This window comes from Rhinopithecus roxellana, chromosome 10 (assembly GCF_007565055.1).
Source record: "Rhinopithecus roxellana isolate Shanxi Qingling chromosome 10, ASM756505v1, whole genome shotgun sequence".
Lineage (NCBI taxonomy): Eukaryota > Metazoa > Chordata > Mammalia > Primates > Cercopithecidae > Rhinopithecus > Rhinopithecus roxellana.
Genome location: NC_044558.1, coordinates 46,743,293 through 46,770,530, shown reverse-complemented (window position 1 = coordinate 46,770,530; position 27,238 = coordinate 46,743,293). Strand labels below are relative to the sequence as shown.

The 27,238-nt window shown below is 38.3% G+C and overlaps 1 protein-coding gene across 1 annotated transcript in view; it reads left to right on the top strand.

The window, feature by feature from the left end:
- SRGAP1 (SLIT-ROBO Rho GTPase activating protein 1) overlaps nucleotides 1-27,238 on the top strand; it is a 319,302-nt gene that overhangs the window by 256,600 nt on the left and 35,464 nt on the right. Inside the window, exons 11-15 of the mRNA XM_010386925.2 lie at nucleotides 7,331-7,358; nucleotides 11,596-11,698; nucleotides 15,210-15,270; nucleotides 15,405-15,482; nucleotides 17,517-17,651. Of these exons, the coding sequence (XP_010385227.1) occupies nucleotides 7,331-7,358; nucleotides 11,596-11,698; nucleotides 15,210-15,270; nucleotides 15,405-15,482; nucleotides 17,517-17,651 (405 nt within the window). The remainder of the gene's footprint in view (nucleotides 1-7,330; nucleotides 7,359-11,595; nucleotides 11,699-15,209; nucleotides 15,271-15,404; nucleotides 15,483-17,516; nucleotides 17,652-27,238) is intronic.

Sequence of the window (27,238 nt, the reverse complement as noted above, 5' to 3'; positions counted from 1 at the left end):
ATACTCTTTCTTCCAGTTGATCGAGTGGGTTACTGAAGCTTGTGCATTTGTCACGTATTTCTCGTGTCATGGTTTTCATCTCTGTCATTTCATTTATGACCTTCTCTGCATTAATTATTCTAGCTATCAATTCTTTCACTCTTTTTTCAAGATTTTTAGTTTCTTTGCACTGGGTACGTAATTCCTCCTTTAGCTCTGAGAAGTTTGATGGACTGAAGCCTTCTTCTCTCATGTCGTCAAAGTCATTCTCTGACCAGCTTTGATCTGTTGCTGGCGATGAGCTGTGCTCCTTTGCAAGGGGAGATGCGCTCTTATTTTTTGAATTTCCAGTTTTCCTGCCCTGCTTTTTCCCCATCTTTGTGGTTTTATCTGTCTCTGGTCTTTGATGATGGTGACGCACTGATGGGGTTTTGGTATAGGTGTTCTTCCTATTTGATAGTTTTCCTTCTAATAGTCAGGACCCTCAGCTGTTGGTCTGTTGGAGATTGCTTGAGGTCCACTCCAGACCCTGTTTGCCTGGGTATCAGCAGCAGAGTTTGCAGAAGAGAGAATATTGCTGAACAGCGAGTGTACCTGTCTGATTCTTACTTTGGAAGCTTCCTCTCAGGGGTGTACTCCACCCTGTGAGGTGTGGGGTGTCAGACTGCCCCTAGTGGGGGATGTCTCCCAGTTAGGCTACTCAGGGGTCAGGGACCCACTTGAGCAGGCAGTCTGTCCGTTCTCAGATCTCAACCTCCATGTTGGGAGATCCACTGTTCTCTTCAAAGCTGTCAGACAGAGTCATTCGCGTCTGCACAGGCCTCTGCTGCTTCCCCTTTTGTTTAGCTGTGCCCTGTCCCCAGAGGTGGAGTCTACAGAGACAGACAGGTTTCCTTGAGCTGCTGTGAGCTCCACCCAGTTTGAGCTTCCCAGCGGCTTTGTTTACCTACTTAAGCCTCAGCAATGGCGGGCGCCCCTCCCCCAGCCTCGCTGCTGCCTTGCGGTTAGATGGCTGCAGACTGCTGTGTTAGCAATGAGGGAGGCTCTGTGGGCGTGGGACCCTCCCGGCCAGGTGTGGGTATAATCTCCTGGTGTGCCTCTTTGCTTAAAGCGCAGTATTGGGGTAGAAATTACCCGGTTTTCCAGGTGTTGTGTGTCTCAGTTCCCCTGGCTAGGAAAAGGGATTCCCTTCCCCTTGCGCTTCCCGGGTGAGGCGATGCCTCGCCCTTCTTCAGCTCTCGCTGGTCGGGCTGCAGCAGCTGACCAGCACCGATTGTCCGGCACTCCCTAGTGAGATGACCCCAGTACCTCAGTTGAAAATGCAGAAATCACCGGTCTTCTGTGTCGCTCGCACTGGGAGTTGGAGACTGGAGCTGTTCCTATTCGGCCATCTTGCTCCGCCGCCTCCCTTGATGAAATTTAAAAGGAAAAAAAAAAAAAATACAAGCCAAGTCCCTGTTTTAAGTGCTTCATAGTCTGTAACTTTATCTTTTACTCACACTAGACCCTGCCAGAAGTTAGAAAAAGTAAAAGAGAACATGGAAGGGAGTGGGAAATGAGAGGACTGAGTTGTATGAGTAACTCAGGTCAAAAAAGAGATTACCCCTCTTAGACCTAAATTCTTGCCTCCTACCATTCTGGAATCTTCCTTACCCATAAAGTTTCCATCACCTTATCTCCTGGTTTCCGCCAAAGAACTCATCGTCCTCAGGGAATGACCACATGGAGAAAGGTTATCATGACCTAAGAACCATGTCTGACACAGTTAGGATGAAAAGGCCAATTTCACCTAGAAGGGGGGAAAATAAAAGCAACACTTAAACTACTAAAAAGTGTCATTAAAAAATAAAATAACCAAGTACAATGTATGAACCTTCACACACTAGATTAAATTAGATACTGAATCAAAAAGCAAAAGTTATGAAAGATATTTTAAGAACAATTAGGGAAGTCAAAATACAGACTGTATGTTAAATGATATTATTGAATTAGTGTTAATTTGATGTGATAATGTTAGTGTTAGATATGATAATGGTATTATGATTATAAAGAAGAACATTCGTATTCTTAAGAAATGCTTGCTAAAGTGTCATGATGTCTGCAACTTACCATCAAATGGTTCCAAAAAAAAAAGAGGGAGAGATAAAGAGAAAGAGAGAAGGTACAGTCAATGCGGCAAATGTTAACAGCCAGAAAATCTACATGAAAGAGATAAGGATGCTTCCTGTACTGCTCTTTTAACTCTTCTGTAGGTTTGAACTTAAAAAAAAAAAAAAAAAGTCTTTTTATCTTTGAATAGTTTTCTTACAATTGTGTCCTGTTTTTTCTCTTTTCCCCTCACCGTATCATGTAATATCTTTTTTTTTTTTTTCAATTTTTCACAAATGCCTGATATTTCAAGTGATGCCCTCAAGGTCAGTTGCCAGCCCCAAAGCATAAATTATCCTAAGTGTAGATGAACGCTTACAGGTACAAAATCCTACCCTATGAGGATGGATACCACTTTAGAAATTGTGTTTTGAGAGCATGAAGTAGTGCGGGAATTCATTCTTGGAAGTGCATGCAGACACATGTGTTAATATGCTTGGGGCCACATTCTGAAACTTTTATGATACCTATTCAACATGGATTCTCTTGTGTCTCCTAGAGAGAAAACCCCAATGCTTAATATTCTTTTACATGTCATTATTGGATGGGGCTATATTCTAGCCAATTTATTGAATCCACATGCCAAATTTCATCTTTAACTTCTGAACTGCATAAATCTATATTATACTTTGTGAACTGCAAGCAAGAATTTTCTTTTTTCTTTTTTTTTTTTTTTTTTTTTTTTTTTGAGATGGAGTTTTGCTCTCGTCACCCAGACTGGAGTGCAATGGCACAATCTCAGCTCACTGCAACCTCCACCTCCCGGGTTTAAGTGATTCTCCAGCCTTGCCTCCTGAGTAGCTGGGATTACAGGCATTTGCCACCATGCCCAGCTAATTTTGTATTTTTAGTAGAGATGGGGGGCGGTCTCACCATGTTGGCCAGGCTGGTCTCGAACCCCTGACCTCAGGATCCACCCACCTCAGCCTCCCAAAGTACTGAGATTACAGGCATGGACCACCGTGCCCAGCTCAGGATTTCTTTATCTCGGAATTTTTTTCAATGGGCTCTGGTGTACCAGGGACACAAGCTGTATTGAGGTATATAAGACCTTCACAGGACTCAATTTATGCTGCAGAGGAAACTGGATGGCTTTCATCCATCAGCAGCAGGCACACTAGCCTCTGCCCACTGGTTGCAGACCTCTCTGCTTCCTAGCCCTGCTCCTTTTGCAGGCTTGGTGGCACACCAATTGCTGGTCACTGCCTGAATATGACACTGGCAAATTTGCCCAGAGAAAACTGAGCATGGGAGACATGCCCCACCTTTTAGCTTAACCATTATAAGCCTGCTGGCTTTCTGTGCAAGCCGTCTTCATGTTAATAGGCTACATCAAGGGAGACCAGGAGAGTTAATGGCGCCCATCCCATAGTGAAGTAATCCCATGGTGAGCTCTTATGGAGGAATCTGAGTCCAGATTTGGTGTAATAGGGTTACTAGTACAGGATTCAATGGTATGTTTGCGGACAGCCCTGACTTTTTATATAGAAATCGCCTCTCTGAAGTATCCTAGACTCACCACTGCAAAAACTGCCTTCATAGTAAAACAAATAGAGCCTAACCCGAAGATTTAGCAGTTGCTCGTCCACAGCTGAATCTGTAACTACAGACATGTGTTTGGCCTGCCTTACTGCTCGCTTTTTGGTAGGCTGCCAATGGCCCAGTAAGTTCTTTGATTTACAACACTGTGAAGCAACTAGATTGGGCTCTTAAAGTGGCACTGTCAAAATTCAGAATTCCAAATCTTTGAAAACTACTGAAATAGAAGGAAACACGCAATGAGTTGTTAAAACCAAACTCATCATTATCATTTTCTTCAACCCTTAGCAACACCATTATATCTTTTTGTGATGTCATTTGTTTTTAAATCATAGAAGTTAAATTGACCACAGTAAATGAGATATACATCTATAAAGCTGAGGCACTGAATTTTTTTTTCTTTTTCAGTAATGAGCCTTAATGTTCACATTGACTTCTTTGTGTGCAACATTTGGAGCTAAGGGGTTGCAAATATCAGTGCAATTTTGCCAAACAGAAAATCTGACACTAGGAGCTGAGCTCCATTATTATATTGCTTCTTGCCCTGGGCATAAGGTTTCTGACAAAGGAATTTAATAGGTTATCCTCATACAATCCATTGTCTGTCTTTGAGAAGGAGTACAAGTATACTTTCAAAAGGGAAGCTGATTGTGAGTAATTATGGTTTTTTAGAAAAGCACTGCAGTAGTTGGTATTCTTAAGGAAGAAAAAGGACTGGAAAGTAATGCCAGGAGTTCTCATCAGTCATTCATTAGTGAGCAAATCCAGGATGCCTGTGTCTCATTTGAGCTATACACATTTTAAGTCTTTTATCTCCTTTTTTAAAATATCAAATTGCCACCAAACTGTATTTTGGTTTTCCCGTTAACTATATGTAGGAGATAAAATGTATTTAGGTGTGAAAAATAATTCACTTCATAATTCTCAAGTGAAATTTAAGAGTAGCTGGAAAAACATGTTTGCACCAAGAACAAATTAAGCCTGGGGCATTTGTTTCCTTCAAAATGGCTTGCATGTTGGGGGGTGTGGTGGTGGCAGGGGGAAGGAGTGGTCCGTTGTTTTTAATAATTAAGTAGCTTTCCAAAGAAAATGATTGAAATCTAATCCTCAGACTGCTGGAAGCTTTCACATTTCTCTGGGAAGAAGAGTCTTCTAAGCTTGTGTGTTATTGATCTATTAATGATGATACTGATTAAAAAATAAAACCTCATTCATCAATTGAGACACACTCAGGACTATTAGCTGAAAAAACGATGGATGTGGTAGTGTGGTTACACTGTGAATGATAGTTCTTGCAAAGCTTGCTCTTGGATCATTATTCAGAATGTATCTTTTATAGGTTTTTAATTTTTTATCTCATACTATAACTATGGATGGATGGAGCAAAATAATTTTAAGCATTTTACGTATCATTTTCTAAATCTAGGGAATAATTTGTTAGGATATTGTAACAAAAATGGCAGAATTTCAAAATTACAACACATCTCATTTCTAAGGAATTCTCATTGGCATCGTTATCATTGAATCACTTGAAAGCGATTACCTATGTTATCAAATTTATGTTTACAGACATGTATTAATTTAATAATGTACATATTTATAGAATTTATTAAATTTATTTAAATATTCAGTATTTTGTATTTGGCTTTAGGCATATGAGGCAGACAGAATTGTAAGCTGTAATCCCTACCTTTCTTCTAGGATCTTTCAACGTATTTGCCAGGTAAAAAGACGTAACATTTTTAAGGGTGGTACATTATAGTGCTTGGGAGCTAGTATGTTATAGTTCCTGGGAGCTCAGGACTGGGATTAAAACAAACCTGGACCTGAGTGCTACACCCACCCCATACTAATAGCGTGACCTTGGGCAAGTCACTTTTCTATATGCTCAGTCTTTTCTGTAAAATAAGGATAATAATAGAAGCTACCTCATAAAGTCATTGTGAAAATTGTGAGTTAATATATGTAATACAAAGTGCTTATAATGGTGTCTGATAAATATTAGATGTCATTGCTGTTTTTATTGTTACTAATATATATTGCATCATACCTAGACTTAATGCTATCATAAAGTATACAAAATAACAACATAATACAGCACAAGCCAGACAGTTTCTCTACCCTCAACCCTTTGCACATTCTACTACCTCACACTGGGTAATCTTATGTTGCTCCTGTGGACCCAACACAACCTAAATGGTAGTGACTCTCACATCTTTATCTCCAGCCCTGTCTTTTCTCTGTGCTCTAAGCCTATATAGCCAGCTTCCTGCCGAACACTTCCATTAGGATATCCCATGAGGCACCGCATACCACAGTCAGCTCATCATCTGCCCCCTCTTCTTCTCAGTAGACCTTCGTTCCCATTCATGAATAGCTATAAATTATTCTGAAGTTCTGTGTATACCTTCACCTTCTTCTTCTCCAAAGTAGAAAGCCAGGAAAAGGAAGGGACTTATAACTTAAATAAGTAGAAATGAGAAGAGGAGGAGGAGGAGATTCATCCCTTCCCTTCATCCCCACTTCAAGTCATGGCCATGAACTCATTCTGCCAACACTTTTATTGTGGCCTGGCCCTATATGAAGAAAGGTAGTCTCAGATTTTAACTGTTTGCCCCTTTTTAATCAGTAGATATTAATCAAATCCTTTATGTTATTTGTTATTCAAGAGGAGATAATAGATTAGAAGACTCTGCTGCAGCCTGGGAGTGTTGATTCACCATTCCCAACAAGCCAGCTTTCTTTACCATTGTCATGTTGGCCTTGCCCTAGAAATCTGAATCACTGCATTATGATATGATAGGCTGGGCTTAGCTATTTGTGCTGCAACGTGACCATCCCCTGCCAGCTATATTTTCAAGCTGTTTCAGGACCATATCGTTATTTTGCAAACAAACCAACTGAATGGTTCAACTTTCCCACATTCCTTCCCAGCACTCCACACTAAACGTACAAAGCAACCAATAAACACATGCAAACTTGAAATTATTGCCGATTGTTGGAGTACTACAAAAATTCAGGCCTGTTGCTTAAAACAAGTCAAGAAACCCAAATGTATAAGAAGTTTGTGTTTTAATGGACAGAGAACTCCGTGAAAGGCTTTTAGCTTACAAGTTAGTGGAATGTAGTATCATTTAATGTCCTTGTACTTTAATATTCACAAATGTCATTTCTGATTACAAAATACAACTTCTCTCCAGTCCCCTGATTCATATTATAGAAAGAACACCAACTTAGTCTAAGGAAAATTGAACCCTCTCAACTCTATTTGACCCCATCCTTCTCCCCAACAAATGTCAATCAAAACAGAGAGAATAACTAACATGTCAATCTTGGATGTGTCTTATTTGTATTTCATTTGTGGGCTTACAGTTATGATCAAGCAGCTATTCTTGTTTCTTTTCTTAAAATACCACCTCAAGTTGCCAAGCGAAACATGATTCTCAAATCTATAGAATTTATTACATTTTATGTATAGATTTTATGAAATGTTTACTCTGAATTATTTGTCTGTCTTCATATGCTATCCTCATGTTTTCTACCATAAAAATGTGTAAGTTATTATAAGCTCAACATTTTAAAATAAGGGACAGGAGATACAAAGAGTACCACATACAGTCCACTGATTCCATTCAGTTTACTTACTTTAATTTTTTTCCTGCAGGTCATAGAGCTGAATATATGACTACAAGGTAGGAAAATATGTTATCATACAACTTATAGCATATTTCACTTTCTCTTTAACAAGAAGCAACCATTTCAGTGCTGAAAGAATTAACATGTTTTGTTAATGAATACGGGAGATAGTTTTGGCTTGACAAAGCATAGCAACATGAAATGTTTGGGCTTCTCACAAGACTAGGTATGTTCTGGCTTATTTAAGGTTTCCCTCTGGAATTGTAAAGCTCTTTAATAGGCAGAGACAGTAACAAAAACCTAAGTTAAACAGGCTTGGTTTATCTAATCCAGAACACTTCAAGTGTTTCTAAATAGTGTGACCAGACTTTTGATTTGATAGTTTAATTTTTTAAAAAATGATGTGTACATCTGCATAAGTAGAAAGTATAATTATTTTCTGTTCCTATTTTCCTTTAGTCATATAAAAATTACAGCTGGCTGGGTGCAGTGGCTCAGCCTGTAATCCCAGCACTTTGGGAGGATGAGGCGGGTGGATCACCTGAGGTCAGGAGCTCACGACCAGCCTGGCCAATGTGGTGAAACCCCGTCTCTACTAAAAATACCAAATAATTAGCTGGGCATGGTAACATGCGCCTGTAATCCCAGCTACTCAGGAGGCTGAGGCAGGAAAATCACTTGAACCCGGGAGGTGGAGGTTGCAGTGAGCCTAGATGGCGCTACCACACTCCAGCCTGGGTGACAGAGTGAGATTCCATCTCTAAAAATAAAAATTAGAGCTACATCGAATATCTTTAAGATTTTAGCTCTCTGTATATTCTCCATTTTGATTCACTTTAAACATGTAACTTGTAACAGACTTCCATATTGTACTGTCTTCAATCAGGGGAGGATTGTGAAGCTACTATAAGAAGGAAAAGCCATTTGGGCAGCAGATTCTGATCCGGGTTGGGGAAAGTTTGTGGCAACTTTTATTTTTCTATGTCACCATTTGTGCAACAGACATAAATTATCTAATTAGCATAGCAAGATGTTGCACTTTTGAAATTGAGTTCTCTTTGAAATAAGAGGCATTTAGAACACTGGTATATCTGTTGCAGTAATTGGCAAGTCGACTTTCAAGGATCTATGATGTTATTGCTGGGCGGCTTATTCATAAGGAAGCCTCTCGTACTTCTTGGTAAACCAACTAGAAAGATACAGCTCCTGACTCTTCCAAACCTAACAAAAGAAAAAAACACTGAGGTTTTTCTTCACTGTGTCAATGAAAAAGAAGACTGTAACCTCAACCTGGTAATATGCAGCTTATAGAGATGTTTTTCACCTGTAGCATCTCCTTGCAGTATCAATTATTTTACCTGTTGTTTCTCAATTATAATTAATGTAAGGCACTTCAAAAAAAGAGATTTTTTTCAAAAGCAGAAATGGAAATATATTAATTTGCAATGCGAGCTATAATTGCCAAATAGACTAGATACTCACGTCAACCTGACCAGTACTTCCTCTCATGTGGGCATCCTCTATAGGAAACCAAATTATCAGGAAGTCATGTGGTAGCCACAGAATCAGAATGAGTCACGCAGTTGGAATGTTGAACATCCCTGGCTCTGTTCACTTGATGTGGGCGTAGCAGAGCAAGAATCGTCAGACCTCCACCATGGAAATTACTTTGATAAGCACTCAGGCAGTTCGTTTGCATTCCAAGTTCCTCTCACAACTTGCATGTGTTCACGTTTACCATACTATAGAATCCTACAGAGGTGATTTTCAGGCATTTGATAGAAGACTCAAAAGATATCCCTCCATTAGCCAGCATTACCCTGCGCCTCCCAGTCATGGGGGGACAATGATTCAGGGCATTGGAGGTTTTTGGCTCCGTCTACAAGATTGGCTTGCTCCATGAATCAGTGACCAAACACAATTCTAATCTCCTTAGCTTTGTCAGCTTCTCCAGATATCACCAGATGTGAAGCTCTCTTGGACCTTATTGTAATAACCACATTTTCTAGTTTCATGCTTTGGTATCTTGGGGCCTTGCTGTTTCCAGAAGTACTGCCCCTCCCAGGATTAGCCAATTCCTAGCATTAGTAAGAACTGGCTTGCAAGTGTGCCTTTTGTATGCAAGTCAGGTGATCCAGAGGACCTACCTCCAACCACCTCCTTCATGGTTCTGACACTCAGGGCCACTCTTCCTCTTCCCTAATCACCCCAAGGCCAGGTATGGGACAATTTAGGGATAGTCCCTATGCCCCAAAGCCCACTGGAATCATTCCAAGTAGCCTATTCTAAACCTGCTTGCCCAGCTTCTCCCATTCCCTCCAGTGGGAACCACAATAAAGACTCTTGCCCACATTTTCCTTTGTGCCTTCTGCCTCCTGACCAACCCTGGTGCTTCCTTCTGTGGCTTCCCTGGTGGTGGGGCATGTCCCCAACTCTTGGGAACTATGAGTAACAAACTATCTTTTTAGTGGTAGTTGTCTCCTGATCCTTGGCCTCACCATACCTGAATAAAAAATGAAATCCACATTTTAAAACACTTTTAAAATAGTAAAAGGAGTGGATGAAATCAAGTATGTAGGGTTAAACCCTTTGGTGGTTGGTTGTTTTGTTCTTTTTACACCTATCAGATTCTTTCCTCCATGAATGGCCAGAATTCAGTGTACAAAAGAGATCTCAGAAATTGCATCCATGGCAGGAAATGATAGGTTGCCTGGTAGAAGTTTCCATATTCCCTCCTAGACACTTGCGAAGGCTCCTTTTAACCTCGCCAGCACTGTGGGACTTCAGGTGCTGTGCACCCCATTCATCATATGAGCCCATCTACTGGGAGGGTCTTAGAATTTAGCTATGAAAGGCTGTACCAGTAGGTTTGTTTCCATACATGATAGTGTCTTAGGAAGCTAGTGAGGCTTCCATGTAACTTCTTGGGATCTGGTATATGAACCAGACCTTCTGAACTTAAAACTAAATGAACTAAAAAAGATAAATTTTCCTAGAGTCTGAAGCTTAATGAAGGGCTTTACACAGTTTCCTGGTGTGGTGTGTATCCTCCTATAAGCCTTGCAATTAAGAAGGAGTTTTGCATTAAAAGATCTGGAGACAGGTCTCAGGGCTCTCCTTCCATGTATTTCATTCAGCACAGTAGTAGAAGTTGAGTCAGGTAATTCTGGCCTTCTTTCCACTAACGGGAGAGAGCAGAAGAGGTTCCCTCTCTGCAGTCACAGGGCAGGGTGGTACAGAGTTTCTAAATATACTACATGCTGCACTAGATGTGCATATGTCAGAGAGAATGGTTTATGCACCAGAGCAAATGGGCAGACTAGAGAGGAAGAGAGTCTGCAGTGGCATAAATGAGTACATCCTCAGATATTTAGGTGGTGGAATAGTTCGTTCTAAAGAAATAATAACTCATGCGAGCCTGTATGTCCCCCAAATTAGAAAAAGCAGTGAACCCAAACTATTTTTTTTACTTGTAATCCATTAATAGTTACTTTTGCATAAAATAAAATCCCATTACTACTGGAGGGGTATGGAACAGATGTGATGTTACTTGCATTGGTTTGCTAGACTGAGTGAGGAGGCTCACGCCTATGATCCCAGCACTTTGGGAGGCCAAGGTGGAAGGATCTTTTGAGCCCAGGAGTTCAAGACCAGCCTGGAAAACATAGGGGGTTCTGTCTCTACAAAACATTTAAAAATTAGCTGGGCATGATGGCATGCGCCTGTAGTCCTAGCTGCTTGGGCTGAGGTGGGAAGATCCCTTGAGCCTAGAAGGTGGAGGCTGCAGTGAGCCATGATCATTCCACTACACTCCAGCCTGGGTAACAGAGCAAGACTCTGTCTTAAAAAAAATTAAAATTAAAAAAAATTACATCTACCTGAAAATGTTATATTTAATTCCTCATCTGGGGATCTACCAGAGCCCTAATCTTTATGACCGGTTGTATCTTACTGTGTGACTTGTAACCCAGATAGCAAGAATGCTGGTTTGTAACGTTTGGCCAAATAACTAACGAGTCTACTTGGTAGTGTTTATTTTAAAACAAACCAGCAAACAAACAAATGTCAGCTGCAACATACAGGGAAACAGCAGTGTGAATAAACAATTTGTATGTTTTTTGATACAGAAGTGAAAGTAAATAAATGGGAAATGGGAAGGACTGTTTTCCCCTGTGACTGGGGGAGGGGAAGGAACCCAAGATTCCCATGTTTTGTAATATTGATGTGACCTATAGATGTTTCATTTATTGTTTGATTTCTGCCATGCTCAGTAATTATATTCCCTTCCCTTAGGCCTCCAAATGTTCCCCCTAAGCCCCAGAAACACAGGAAGTCCAGGCCCCGCTCACAGTATAATACTAAGTTGTTTAATGGGGATTTGGAAACATTCGTCAAGGTACTGGCACCAGCCATCTGCGTGGCTGATCTCCATGCTTCTTACTATAATGGTCTCAGCCTCTTGTAAGAGGAGGAAGGTCATTATGTCCAAGTCTGTCCTGGGGCTCTTTGCTTTCCCAGAAAATCAATATAATATTTCCTGAAGTCAGAGAGGAAAGAATATTTGGGTTGAGTGTCTTCAGAAGAGAGAATAAATGTGGGTATTATTATTTATGTGGGCACAAAAGAAAGCCCTCTTTATTTTTTTTTAAAAGAGCCATAATTTATACAGAAAGTTAAAAAGCAACCTGATAAAAATGTTGTATTTTTACTCGTGCAAATGAGATGGCACAAAATATTCTTTAAAGTCTGCTTGTTAGGCTAGCTCTGAAGCACAGCAGGAGTTTTGATTTCCCATGACTTGAGGAATTCATTATATTGAATGAATTGTAAGACCCTATGATCTATACCTTGTATCTCTGCTGTGTTTACTCTTCGTCTTCTTTTTCATCCTGTATTTCTGATAATGCTTCTAGCCGAGGACGAAGAAACTCGCACACAAGACATCAGGTATAGTGCTAGAGGGACGTGAGGGTGCTCTTTCACTGTTGGTATCATTTTCAAGTCGTGCTCATGCTTGGCTTTAATTAGATTGTTAAGGTTTTTAAAAGAAAAATGTTTGCATTTGGAAATTAGATAGGTTTGTAAATGGGTTTTACTTAGAAACTGTAGCAATCAAACACTAGAGGAAAAATGGGTACATTAAACTGTTACTTTTTACATTATGTGTTTGGCCAATGTACCAAGTTTGATCAAGGGCTTTTATTAGGGAAAGTCAATGTTAAATACCAAATACACATTCAATACTGGGTTATGGACCCTAGTGTGAATTTTACAAAGAAGTAAAGGGCTTGCTTTCTCCTTCATAGTTCACATTTTATGGCATGGGCTGCAGTGTTTCTGCAAACTAAGTTTATCTGAGAAACCACATCATTAATAACCTCCCTTAATGATATGTTACAGATGCCTTACTTTCTTAGGTCTGTTTATTGAATTAGTGTACTAACAATTAAATAAATGTGCACGTGGCATGTGTAAGGACAGATACATACATACATACATACATACATAGATTAAAAACCTCTGGCAGCCTTAAAAATAGCCCTACTCTGGAATTAAGTGAAAAGCCACTGAAGAACCTAAATAGCAATTACAAATCTGCCTTAAGCCTTAAATCCAGAAGATTCTTATTGGCTCTAATTTAATATAAAATTATTGTCAAATTTGATTATCTATTTTCCCAGCCCCTGGCTTATAAGCAGGGACAAATTAGATGGAGAGAGAGGAACGATAAAATGAAAGCAATGAGATATGCAGCTGATGGCCTGGCAGAGAAAGAGAATATAGAAAAGCTGCAAGAAGCAGACATAGGATTCTGTTGTATTTGATGATATGGTATGAGAATGGCTGCTTAAGATGATAGAAAAGCACATTTTATATATTTTTTCAATTTTTCGTTAAGAGCAGTTAAATAAAAGTAAATTGAGGTACCAAAGAATAAATAAACCAGCTATCATGGAAAATTCACTTACAGAAGCTCTTCACCGCCCAGATGGCACATTGAAGACTCTTTGGTAATAGAAACAATACAGAGGGCTCCTCTCCACTTCTAAAAAGGCCTTGCTCACTTGAAATCTCCACAGTGTCACTGTGAAGACAGCAAAAGCAAAACCATTTTTTCTCTTTTTCTCATGGGAAAACTGACACCAAAGGATTAGTTTGAATGATAGATGGAATGCAATCCATTGTTCTTATATTTTCTTACGTTTTCTACCCATGCATCTGAAATCTATAAAATTAAATTAAATTAACTCACATATACTCATTACTTTTTGACTACAAAATTAATTATATCTGAATGAAATACTGATCATTAGCTTTTTAAAAAAGCAATTAGTAAATGTAAATACAAGAACATTTTTAAAAATATGAAAACCTAAGACATTTTTTACTGAGAACTTTCTTAGTGCAAACATTTTCCTTTTAATAACCTTGTATTCTTTGCTTTTCTTTTTGTTTTAATACTAAGTTCAGCAGAGATGTAAATTAATGGTCTCCTTTCATCACATTTAAAAATATGTTGCTTTCAGATTAGTGTTCCATGAATTGTTCGTATAGTTTACTACCCCTAAAACACTTATATCTTAAAGAAAAATCCTTTCACATATTCAGTAAGTTGTGATGTAATTACATTACTGTTCCTGAGCCAGCTAGTCCACACTAAAATGTGTCTTTATTCTTAAGACTCTTCTTTAAGAAATTAATAAAATTTATACTCCTAAAACAAATTAACTAACTAGAGAAACTTAATACAGGCTCCAGAAGTAATTGAGCCATTAACTGGTTTATACACTGATTAGATTGTCTTAAAACCTAAAATAAGACAATTCCTTAAGAAGTATAATACCCATTCTAGGAATAGTAAAGAGTTTAAATTGCTGAACTGCATTATTCCCAATCCTTCCCCCACTGCTTAATTGGAAAGGTTAATGGATTCTGAATTGTTCTAATATATTAAGACAACCAACTTTTTTTTGCATTTCAAAATAAAATTCCTCAAGAATTAATACCTGATGTCAGCTAATCATTTTTGAGCCCAGTGGTTTTGTTTTTTTGGCTTTTTAAAAAAGATCTAATTCCTGAAAAAGCAGAGTCTTAAAAATACATGAAAAATAATTTTGTAGTCAGTAACCTTCTGTAACTTCATGGAGTACATGGCATTGGTACGGATTTAACTGTGACCTCAGCAGCCCTTCATCTCATTTGTCATCCTATACATGTTTTAAAACATTGCCACAATTCACATTTGTTTAGTAGAAGGCAGTGACTGTTTTACAAGACGTGGGGAAAGAAGGCCCAAAAATGTTCCTTTCTAAAAAAACGATCTACTCCGATGTATATTTGTGCCATTTTTTTCTTATTCCTGAAAATATGAAAATGTAATAATGAAAAATCTGTAAGTTCTGATGTAAACTAAATAAATACATGTTTTAATTATCTCTGTAACAATTCTCAGATTAGGCATCTATAGATATGGAAGCCCGTTTATAACTTGTCATCTAGGTGATGTACTCTCAGGGATATCATAGAGAGAATCCTGAGATGGCTGAAAAGTTGTCTTTCTTGATGAATATAGCCAATCAAACTGAAGATGCTATGATTATAACACACAGAGTTCTTTTTAAGTCCATTAAAGATTGATCACTTGCATAAATAAGCTTTTAAAAATGATTTATTCACATATTCATTTTGGTATGTGAGTCTTAATATTAGAAAAGAGATGAATTAGCTTTTGACATCTCTAGGCAGAGCAGGGTAAGTTGAAACAGGATTGCCTTAAATGTATTTAATTTGGTTTGCTCCAGAACTGCAAAAATCCCTCTTTAATTACTGTTAAACTGTAAGCCTTATTATAATGAGGGGTTTATACCTCTCCCTTGAGCTTAACTGGTTTCTATCCCTTTACCCAGGACTCAGGACAGGTTATTCCCCTCATTGTGGAAAGCTGTATTCGGTTCATCAATCTCTATGGTAAGCCATAAACTACAGAATTCTTATTTTTTAAAAAATCACTGGGAGTGTTTCAGTAAATTTACTTCCTGGGAAAAGAGGGACCTAGACAATGTGATGGGAGTTTTATCCTCTTTGCCTTCTTTTCTCTTTAGGTCTTCAGCATCAGGGGATTTTCAGAGTGTCTGGTTCCCAGGTGGAAGTCAATGATATTAAAAATTCATTTGAGAGAGGTAATTGTATGTCTATCCCTATAGCAAACCATGTTGAAAAGTCATCATGTTCTGTAAACTGAAGTGACACCCTTACTCTGTATATCCTCAAAACCTTTCTTTGTATGTACTACATTAGGGGTGCAGCTGTAAGAATCCATTAAGAATAGCTGAGAAATGGGACCAAAACTATAAGCCCTTGTTATTAAAATTAGAAAAGTATATGAGCTCTGCATCCTGGTTGAGGGCTGACATTGATAATCAGTGCCAGGTGTAGCAAATGTGGGGCTGAAAGGTTCTAGAAGAGTGGCCTGGGCAGCCCTGGGCCTAGATAGCAGGTGAGGGAGGCAGCTCCTCCCAGCTGCCCAGCTGCTCCCTTTGTCGAGAGCTCTTCCCTTTTTTTTCTCACTGTCCACAGACTCCTTCCCTGTGACCCTAGCGGGTGCCTTATGCTTGTTCATAATTGGCTGTCAAATAAGTTGTACTAAACTGGGTCATTTACCATATACATTATCTTTTTTCAATGTCAATACTTTTTTTCCCTTAATTTTGTATTTTTAGCTATTATGGGTACGTAATAGTATTATGTATTAATAGGGTATATATGATGTTTTAACATAGGCATACAATGTATAATGATCAAATCAGGGTAACTGGCATATCCATCACCTGAAGCACATATAATTTCCTTATGTTAGAAACATTCCAATTAGCACATTATAATTAGCAAAGCTGCACACTTTCATGTCAGGCAGACCTAGAATCATATCAGACTCTCAGCCACTAATCAATCATGTGATATGGGTCAAGTCGCTCAACTCCTATTTGGCCTCGATTTCCTCATCGGCAAAACTGTACAAATTGATGGTTAGAGCAGAGCAGCCACATGTGTCAAGTCTCATGCATTGGCCATCTTCAGGATAAGTTGGAATATGGTGAAGTATCAGTTTCTGTGCTAGCCACCACAGGCAAAATACGCTATCATTTTTCCTTGGAAGTTTTCCCAGTATTTCTTGTTTGTGATCTGCTTGGGTGAGGCTTTCTCACAGTGGGCAAAAATAATAGTAATTATTATATTCTGATAAATTCATGTTCAGTGATTTCTTGCCCTAGGAACAGAGAAAAGGGAACAACAGATCCCTAAAAATAAATTGCCCTAAGAAGCAAAAAAAAAAATACATTAAAATGCAATGCACACTTTTTGTGAACTTTAGAAGAGAAGCATAAAACTGTAAATAAAAAATAGAATTTGAATTAAGGTTGTATTTTATGTTGAACTTCTTAAGGATTTTATCTCTGAGAGGAACAATAACCAGACTAGTTGCCTAATAATTTAATTTAATTATCAGAGAGAAACATCAGACTAGTTACCTAATATTTTAAAGTTGTTTACCATTAAAAAATACATAATTTTATTTTGTGATATATTTTTTTAAATTTCCAATTTTTATACAAACTCCTTGGTAACGTGAAAGGTGTATTTTCAAGTTCCTCTATCTGATTGTACAGTCTCCCTCTGCTAAGACAGCTTTCAGATGTGCTGTGAACACCACCATGCCACTTTGGGAAATACCTACTTATTTAATTGTAGGTGTTCACAATTCAGTGGAACCTATGACATTTCTGATACATTTTGCTGACTCACATAGTATAGCCAGACAGACAATGTGTGTGTGTGCCTTTTTTCCAGTAGGGTAAGAAACACAGGATGTAGTGTTTGAATTCATGTCAAACTAAGATTACAGATTTCAGCTTTTAAAAAGTGGGGGTTGGGTAAAATTATAAATTCCACAATATTTTATTTTTAAGATTTGGGTAACTTGTAAGAGATTGTTTAGTAGCATAAGATTTTAAAAGCTTTATTTTAGTCAACTATTTTTAGGTTAATCATGGGGTGGGATATCTAAACCAATTATTTTAATTTTAGTACCATATAATCTTTCATAAAGTGTAATTAAAAGATACATGTATATATAGCACTGTGTATGTTCATAGAAATATATTTTTGTTCGGATAAAAAGAAGCACTATAAATGTAACAAATTTTTTTTTTTAGGTGAAAATCCTTTGGCTGATGACCAGAGTAACCATGATATTAACTCAGTTGCTGGCGTTCTGAAGCTCTATTTCCGTGGGCTGGAAAACCCCCTCTTTCCTAAGGAAAGATTTAATGATCTGATTTCTTGTATCAGTAAGTGGACTTCTTTTTCGTCTTTTCCCACCAGAATTATTTCACTAACCAACTTCCTGGAAAAGGCACTTGTCCCCCTCCACACACCCCCACTCCCACCATTACTCCATTACCACCATATTTCTGAGACCATTTGCTTTCTTTCTGGATCAAGTGCGAGTCATCCTCCCAGCTATGGCCTCGCCCTCGACTGAGTGGGCTTTCCTCCTGAACATCCTCTGGCTCCAGAAAGCCAGGAGCTTCCCACTTATGGCTGAAACTGAGCCGAAAGGCAGGTGTCAGCCGCCTAAGGGAAAGGAGAAAGTTGTAAGCTGGGAAATGTGACCTTTTCTTGGCTTTTGGTTCTTGGTTTTTCTCAACCAATTTTAGGAGTGGGGTAATTTATCCATCTTTGAATGTTATTTCAAGAAATGGGTAAGATGAGATCAAAGATCCTTATTACAGTGCAGGAACACCAGGGGGTAATTATCTGTCAGTGGGCAACCCAAGCTAATAGGCAGAGTTGCTCTGGGGTTGTGTATGACATATTATGAAACTGATAATCATTGGCAAAGTAAAGCATTGCTGTTTACTTCAGTGGGGCTTTTTGACACTATACAAAGGAAGGTGAAAATAATGATACCATGAATTAGTTATTAGCCACAATCAGGATCCATGCATCTAAAAATACAGGACCCCTTTTAAGTCTGAGTTCCCAGTAAGAGTCTAGAGCTGACTTCAATCACTTAGGCTTCATAAGAATCAACTTTTTACTCTTAATAAAGAAACCTCCCTACAGTCCCCCGACCCCCCACCTGAATCAACAAGTCCTGTTGATCTGGCCTCAAAAAAAAATCTCGCTGCTCATCCCTCCTTCCCCATCCCCATCACCTTGGTTTCTCACTGGGGATAGTTAGAGTCTCTTAAATGGACTCTACTTCTAGATTTTGCCTTCTTTTCCCAACCCCTACCCCCTGACCCCGGCCCTGCATCCTTCCATTCTCCACACTGCAGCTAGAGTAAAAGAAAAAAAAAAAAAAAAACTGGGTTGCTTGCTTTCTCCCCTGTTTAAAACCTATTTCAGTATTTCCCACATAAAAGCAAACTCCCCAAGGTGGGCTGATTGCTTGGTCTCCAGTAGTTCGAGACCAGCCTGGGCAACATGGCAAAACCCCATCTCTACTAAAAATAAAAAATTAGCCAGGCATGGTGGCATGCACCTGGATTCCCAGCTTCTTGGGAGGCTGAAGCAGGAGGATCTCTTGAGTCTGGTAGGCGGAGGTTGCAGTGAGCCGAGATTGTGCCACTGCACTCCAGCCTGAGTGACAGAGTAAGACTGTCTCAAAAAAAAAGAAAAAGTAAACTCCATGGCATGGCCAATTCATAGAATTGAATTCTTCCTCTCTCTGATATCTTCTACTGATACACAGTCCTCCCCTGCTATGCTACCATATTTACTGTATATTTCAGCAGTAGCAGACTATACACATGCCAGGCTATTTCCCACCTCCATCCACTTGCCTATGCTGTTTCCTCAGCTGTCCCTGATAACCATTCAACATCTGCTGCGAAGGCTTTGCCAAATTGGCACTCCTCCCACAACTCTGTCCTCCCCACCACTTCAACCAGGATTAATCACTTTCTCCTCTCCCAGAATTCTATTGGGTACATATGTCTAGAATTTTTCTGATCTCCCCACATTATAATTTAACCCCTCTGTCTCCTACTACTAGAGAAGGAGTTTAGGCAGTAGGTTAAGAATGGAGACTCTGGATTCAAAGAGCCTAGTTCAAATCCTAGCTGTGCCACACACTCATCAGCTGTGTGACCTTAGGCAGGTTTCTTAAGCTCTCTGCATCTCAGTTTCCTCACCTATAAAATAGGGAGAACATTAATCCTTACATCATAGGGTTGTGGGAATTTAGTGAGTTAATACGTGTAAAATGCCAAGAAGAGTGCCTGGCACAGAATATGCTCAATGAAGTGCCCACAATTAGCTCCACAGACCTGTGGATTTATGGATTACTCAGTTTTGCAGCCCTAACATTTGGCCAGTCCCAAATGTTAGGAATTAGTTAATTCCTGGAGCATGTTAAGTTAAATAGAATTTATAGATGAAATGAATTGAAAAGTCAAGATTCCACCACAAGTTCTTTGTCTCGCATTGGTGCGTAGAGTCCTGGCTCCAGTTGGGTATGAATTTCCCGGTCATAATCCTCCCCAGTCTGATGTCCCATTGGAATTTAGAAGTACAGCTGCACGTCCATTCCATGGCCCTTGCGTAGCCTGAGTCATCACAACGAACCTCTGACCCAGCTGGAAAGAAATGAAAAGGAGGTGTCTCACTTCTGGAATTCTCCTTTGGCCATGTCCAAAGATTTCCCTCACATCCTAGCCAGAAAGCTTAAGTCTGGAAAAATAACAAGTGCTGTACAATGCTTAGTGGTTTTCTAGGTCCATACATCATGTCAGCTGTAACATGTACATGTACCAGTTGGATAAAGAGCATTGGGCCACATTGTCAGTTACCATTGTAGAATCATTTCACACTTTTATTGGATGAAAAATAACATTTCATAGTGGTTTTTAATAACTGAGGCCATAGAGTCAGAAAGATCTAGGTTCAAATCCTAGCTTTACCACTTTCCAACTTTGTATAAACTTGAGCAAAGATTAATACTTAATCTTATTAAATAGCTTTTTCTTCATCTACTTCATAGAGTCTATGTGAAGAATAAATGAGATAGTCCATGTTCAGGGTTTAACATCATGCCTGGCACATAGTAACCCTCAGTAAGTGTTGCAAGCTGTCATCATTACTATTACAATTACTCTGACTATAAACTCTGGTCACATATGCCAGTACCTGGGTTAGCTACTTAGCAATCTGTCTGTTCTGCTAAATATGCATTTCTTTGGCATAATTAACTCACATGAATTTAGAAATATTAGTGTTATCCTCAAGTTACATTGGTACCAGCATGATTTTTCCCAGCACATTAAATGCTTTGTAACAATTCATGTCAAGCTTTCTCACAATTAGAGTCATATTTAGCAAATAGGTAAACTACAAGGAAAAAAATCTATGGAGATATCTTTTATGTGGGTGGTGCCTGCAGTGCTCAAGTGCAAATGAAGAAGCTACAATGATATTCCCTCCTGTATTAAAACAATGGATTAATCAAAATCAATGGATTCATAATCTTTGGATTTTAATAGGATTGTTAATGTTTTCATTAGTGCTCTAGTTACAAAGTTTCATAAATGTTGAATAGTCTGCCCCAACCCTATTTTTCCCCATAAGTCTTGTTAAACTTTTAGTGCACAGTTTTACAGAATGGCAGGTTTTTCAAAAATACACATATTGACACTAACAACCTCTTTATATAACAACCCCTTTTCCTCCAACATTTAACCTCTTAAAAAAGAGAGGATTCTTGGATGTTATTATCTCTAAGCAAGCATTTTTTTCTTACCAATGTGACCACAATACATTTTTCCTGGATTTTCCTGCATTTTCCCTGGATTTTCAATAAATTCTTTGAGTAGCATAATACATCTTTTATCATTGTATCCCCTTATCAATATTGCAGACTTTTGATGATTTGAACCAATTTGATTAATTGCCTACAATGTATAAAACTTTCTAGGAATTCAGAGACTTGATTCTTTCATTTAAGAGGCTTAAAATATAGCAGGAAAGGTAAGATATTTACAAATAAATGCAGGCTAAGTTAATATACGATAGAAACAAAGATTTTGAAATTTTACAGGAAAGAGAGATCTGTTTGATAGATTGTTTTTACTCTTGTCATCTTGTAAGCATTGCTGTAATTGGGTTTGATTTTCCCTATTAAAGTAATTTCACATGACAGTTATTTTGTATAGAAAAATCTTCCCTTTTCATCTTTTCTAAGAGTTCGCATGAGTCTCTGGAGCATCCACTACTTTTCGCTTACCTATTTTTGGATTGTTTGGGGAAAGGGGTGTGTGTGTGTGTGTGTGTGTGTATGTGTATGTGTGTGTGTGTGTGTTGAGTAATTATCCAGCCATGTTTACGCCTTATGACCCTGAGTGACCACATTCTTTGGAAGCTTACAAATACATGTAGTCAAAGGAAATTTATCTTGGCCTTTTAAAAAAAAAAATGCACTATTTTCCCCCAATTTATTGTATATTTCTTTTTAAAGATTACTTATCTGGATGAAGACATAGTAAAACCAAATGCAGCATAAATTTGAAGTGACAAACTTGGTAATTTCTCAGTTTCTCACCCAAGAGTTATTTTGTTTTGTTTTGTTTTGTTTTGTTTTGTTTTAACCATCCACTTTGTGAGTGGTTTTGTCAATGCTCCAGGTCATACCCACAAAGTCTGGGCAGCTTCTAGAATATCCTTGTATCATGGCTCTGAGATTTCCTAGGGCATAAGTTCAAGTGACTTGCCCTAGAAAAGCCACTCAAGTAATTCATGTTTTTTTTCTGACTGCCTTAAGGCTGTGAGCCCAGATGAAACATTTTCACTTCATTTTGCATTAGGTGTTATTATTTAGATGACTACTTGGATATGAGGAAATGGTTTCTTAAGGGAGAATTTTTTTTCCTATCATGAAGCCAACATGAAGTCATTGTAGAGTACCTGAAAAATGCACAAAAGCACATAAAACAAAATATTGTGTACCAAAATTCCGTAATTCCACTACCCAAAGAGAACCACTGGCATGTACACATTTTGTGTACAACAAACAACAACAAATATTGTGTTTCATGTTAATATGCAACATAACTACAATACCATTATCATACCCTTAAAACAAAAAATAATTCCTTAAATCATCAAATGAGTAGTCAGTGCTTTTTTAATTATTTGTTAGGTTGGTGCAAAAGTTACTGTGGCTTTTGCCATTACTTTGAGCGGCAAAAATCACGATTACTTTTGCACCAACCTAATGTTATGCAATTAACACGTTATCACTGTGGAAAAATTATAAACTAAGAACAAATTGTAATTTCTGTACACAGGGATAGTGATAACGTTTTTAGTATCTTTCCAGAGTTTTTCTACAGTAGTTATGTACTTTGTAAAACAGCTTTATTGAGATATAATTCTCATATTCTACAATTCATTAAAGAGTACAGGCCAGTGGTTTTTAGTATAGTCACAGAATTGTGCAACCATCGCCACAATCAATTATAGTAACATTTTTATTACCCCCAAAAGAAACCCCAGTCAGCAAACATTAGCAATTACTCCCCATTTACTCATAACCACCACCACCCCCAGCCCTAGGCAATCACTAATCTACTTTCTGTCTCTATAGATTTGCCTGTTCTGGCCGTTTCATATGAATAGAATTAGACAGTATGTTGTCCTTTGTGATTGGCTTTCACTTAGCATAATGTTTTCAAGGATCATCCATGTTACAATAGGTATCAGTACTTCATTCTTTTTGATTGCCAAATAATAATCCATTTTGTGGGTACACCATTCCTATGTACTTTTCATAAAAATTATATTGTACCAAGTGACCACTAATGGATAAGAGGTTTGTTTTTGAAGTGATGAAAATGTTCTAAAATGATTGAGGTGATCTTGCACAACTCTAAGTGTACTAAAAATCATTGGTAAACTGTAAATGGGTAAATCATATCATATATTAATTATATCTCAATAAAGGTGTTGTAAAAAAAAAATGTTTTTGAGACAGGCTCTCACTCTGTTGTCCAGGCTGGATTGCAGTGGCATGATCACAGCTCACTGCAACCTCTGCCTCCCAGGCTAAAGCGATCCTCCCCGCTCAGCCTCCCAAGTAGCTGGGACCACAGGCGTGCACCACCACACCCAGCTAATTTTTGTATTTTTTTGGTAGAGATGTGGTTTCACCACATTGCCCAGGCTGGTCTTGAACTCCTGGACTCAAGCAATACAACCACCTCACCCTCCCAAAGTGCTGGGATTAAGGCGTGAGCCACTGTGCCCAGCCAAGCTGTTGTAAAAAATTATGTCACGCCACACTGGCTCTTCATAAACCACTTTTTTTAAAACTCAGTAATATTATTTTCAAAATATAGCTTTTAGTGACCCTATGATTTCTATTTTATGTAACAAATCCCCTAGTTTAGACATTTAGATTGTTTCCAGTGATTTTGCAATTATGCCAAAATACTATGATGAGCTTCTTAGTACCTAAATTTATTTGCCTTTTCTAATTATTTCATGAAAAACGTTTTTGAACTCTTTTTCTGGTGCTCTAATATGTTTTTGCTATAAAAATTTCTTTCAGCTTTATGGACCTACATGGTGGTTTTCTCTCTGAATTCTAAATTTCTGTTTGATGCCTTATAATAATGTTCTTAATTTTTCCTTTACCCTTAAAAATATTTAATAGGCTGAGTATCTGAACTGAGTAGGTAAAGCTCTCTAGGCTAAGACTCAGTTTCTTTCCTAACCTCAATATGTTAATTCAGCAGAACAGGAAACATCTATGTATGTATTTCTATAGTGCTGTTATTTAGGAGAGGCATCAATGGTTTAATTCACAGAAGTCAGTCTATTAAACAATTATGTACAAAGGTTTGATGAACACCTTGACATTGTTAGTGTGAACCTAAAAATGTCCTGAAACTGGTACATTCATCTTGAATGCCAGCTGTTAGGCTATGGAACTCACAAGTATGTGTGTACCCACTGTTAAATAAACAGTTTCTAAATGTGGTCACCGAGCAATTTCCTTCCCCTGCCTTCATACCTAAGGAGAAATTTGCATCTTGTGATTTATTATTTGTTTCCTGGCAAACAAATACTTCTACAAATAGTCCACAGAAGAACCAGTATTTTCAGAGTGATGACCATTTGAACTTTTTGCCATTTGCTGAAGTAACTTGTGTTTGATGGTAAATTTTTCACATGCATTTACATGGAGCTGTCTGAGCCGCCTGCTGGGAAATTGGGACGCTAACATGAGAATCTTGCCTTGCTGGGAAAAGAACATAAATTAACCCAGGGAGCTTTGAGCATGTGATCAAGGTTGGATGAATGCCACTTTTACCTAATTACATGAGACTTTGAATTGTGGAAAACAAAGCCCAGCTTACAAGAAGTCCGAATGAAATACTGATTTTCCTCACTGACAACTTTTCTGAGGGGAAGAAAAGACCCATCTTTCCCTCCAGCATGAAATTGTGAAAGACCATGAATTGCCACACTCAGAGCCAGCTAAGAATGCACATTCATCAGAGTGTCAGCAGCAACCATAAATTTTGCCGGCTAACTGGACTCGAGAGTAAGTGAGTCATTTGTACCAGAGCAAAGCTCCCGTCGGAGGCACATCGCGCGCCTGTTGAGCAGCCAGACAGGTAGAATTGGGAGTCCTGCTCGCAGCCATCACGGTCGGAAGCCTTCAAGACGAATAGATTTGCTACTACTTCAGGAATGCCAGCAGTTCTGTTTTGCTTTGATTTATGTTTCTGTAGTTATAGAGAATGTACATCTGCCTCACATAACTTTATCTAGTCTTTTTGGTGTCACTTATGTCCTTGTTGCTTTTCCCCTGAAATCTTTCATTTGCATCCCACAGACCCCCTCATTCTTTTGTTGTGGTAATATATATATATAACCATATATATATATAAAACCATATATATATATATATAACCATATATATAAATCCATATATATATAAAATGAAATTTACCATGTTAACAATTTTTAAATGTACAGTTTGGTGGCATTAAGTACATTCACAATTATCACCACTATCCATTTCTAGAACTTTTTCATCTTCCCAAACAGAAACTCTGTGCTCATCAAACAATAACTCCCCATCCTTCTGCACTTCTGCCCCAGGCCCTGGCTTTATCTCTTCTACTTTCTGTCTCTATGCATTTGCCTATTTGAGGTACCTAACATAAGTGGAATCATTTAATGTTTGTTCTTTTGGTGACTAGCTTCAGTTAGCATAGTGTCCTCCAGACTCACGCATGTTGTAGCATGTGTCAGAAATTTGTTTCTTTTTAAGGCTGAATAATGCTCCATTGTGTGTGCAGACCACATTTTGTTTATCCATTCATCTGTCAGTGAACATTTAGGTTGTCTCTACCTTTTGGTTATTATGAATAATGCTACTCTGAAACTGGTGTACAAATATTTGTTCCCTCAATTCTTGTTAAATAAAATTTTAGAACTGCCTTTAAGAGATAGAGGGACTAAGTTTAGAACCGAGATACAGAAACAAGAGGATCTTGAATTAAGATTAAACATCTTGGGGCCGGGCATGGTGGCTCATACCTGTAATCCCAGCACTTCGGGAGGCCAAGGTGGGCAGATCACTTGAGGCCAGCAGTTCGAGACCAACCTGGACAATTTGGCAAAATCCCCTCTCTACTAAAAATACAAAAATTAGGCATGGTGGTGGATGCTCCTAATCCCAGCTACCTGGGAGTCTGAGGCCTCAGAATCACTTGGACCTGGGAGACGGAGGTTGCAGTGAGCCGAGATTGCCCCACTGCACTCCAGCCTAGATGACAGAGTGATACACTGTCTCAAAAACAACAACAACAACAAAACCTCTTGGAAGTAATGCCTATGTCCTGTAGTTATAGAGAATGTAGCTTCCAGAGTGACTGGCCATCTATGGGATTTGACAAATATTAAAGATGAATAATATAGTAAGAGTGGTTCTTTTTACATCCTTTCCTTTCCTTTTGTTTTTAACTCTAGGACTTCAAAACTAGCGTTAAGCTACAAAAATCCTGTCCCTGATAGATGACCTTAATTTTATGATTATTAACTTTTTTAGAGATGATGTATTGCTCTGTTGCCCAGACTAGAGTGTAGTGATGTGATCATAGCTCGCTGGAGCCTTGAACTCCTGGGCTCAAGCAATTTTCTCACCTTAGCCTCGACCTTAACTTTAAAATGAGGATTTGCTTGGAGAATGAGGAAACTTCACTTTTGAAACACCCAAGATCCTCAATAAACAGTGGGAGAAGTTTTGTTGTTGTCTTAAGAATAAATCATAATATGTATAATTTTGCTTTTGAAGGGTTTTTCTTTTTCATTTTTAGAGATAGGCTTTCTAGATGCAGGTATGCTAAATCATCTTTGTCTTCCTTAAAGTGGCAACAACATTACACTTTTTATAAAATCAGCTGTTTTAGGTAATAAACATTCAACTAGTTAATTTCTGATATGAGATAATAATGCAGCTGTGTTGAAATAGTATTTAAAGGTACAAAATTCCCCCCATTAAATTCTCAATGACTTTCAAATTACTTCATCTGTAGGCATTTCATCTCCCCTCTTTGTACAGTGTGGTTTTGCACACATCACTTGAAGTTGTCATGGAGCTAAACAGCTTACTCTGGGACATGTCTTGATCCTACTAGGACTGAATTGGGTGGATATGTTGATAACTTAATTATTGAGTTATTGTGGCCTGAGAGAATTTATACACCTGTTGAATAACTTCTTTTTAAGCATCTTATTCCCTGTTTTCAGGGGAAAAAATAATTGAAACCATTGCTTGGGAAGTATGTTAAAGTGCTTGTATGCAATAGATGTTAACCCTAATCTGCCTTGTTCATAGCATTATAGTTTTTCCATTCTGAAA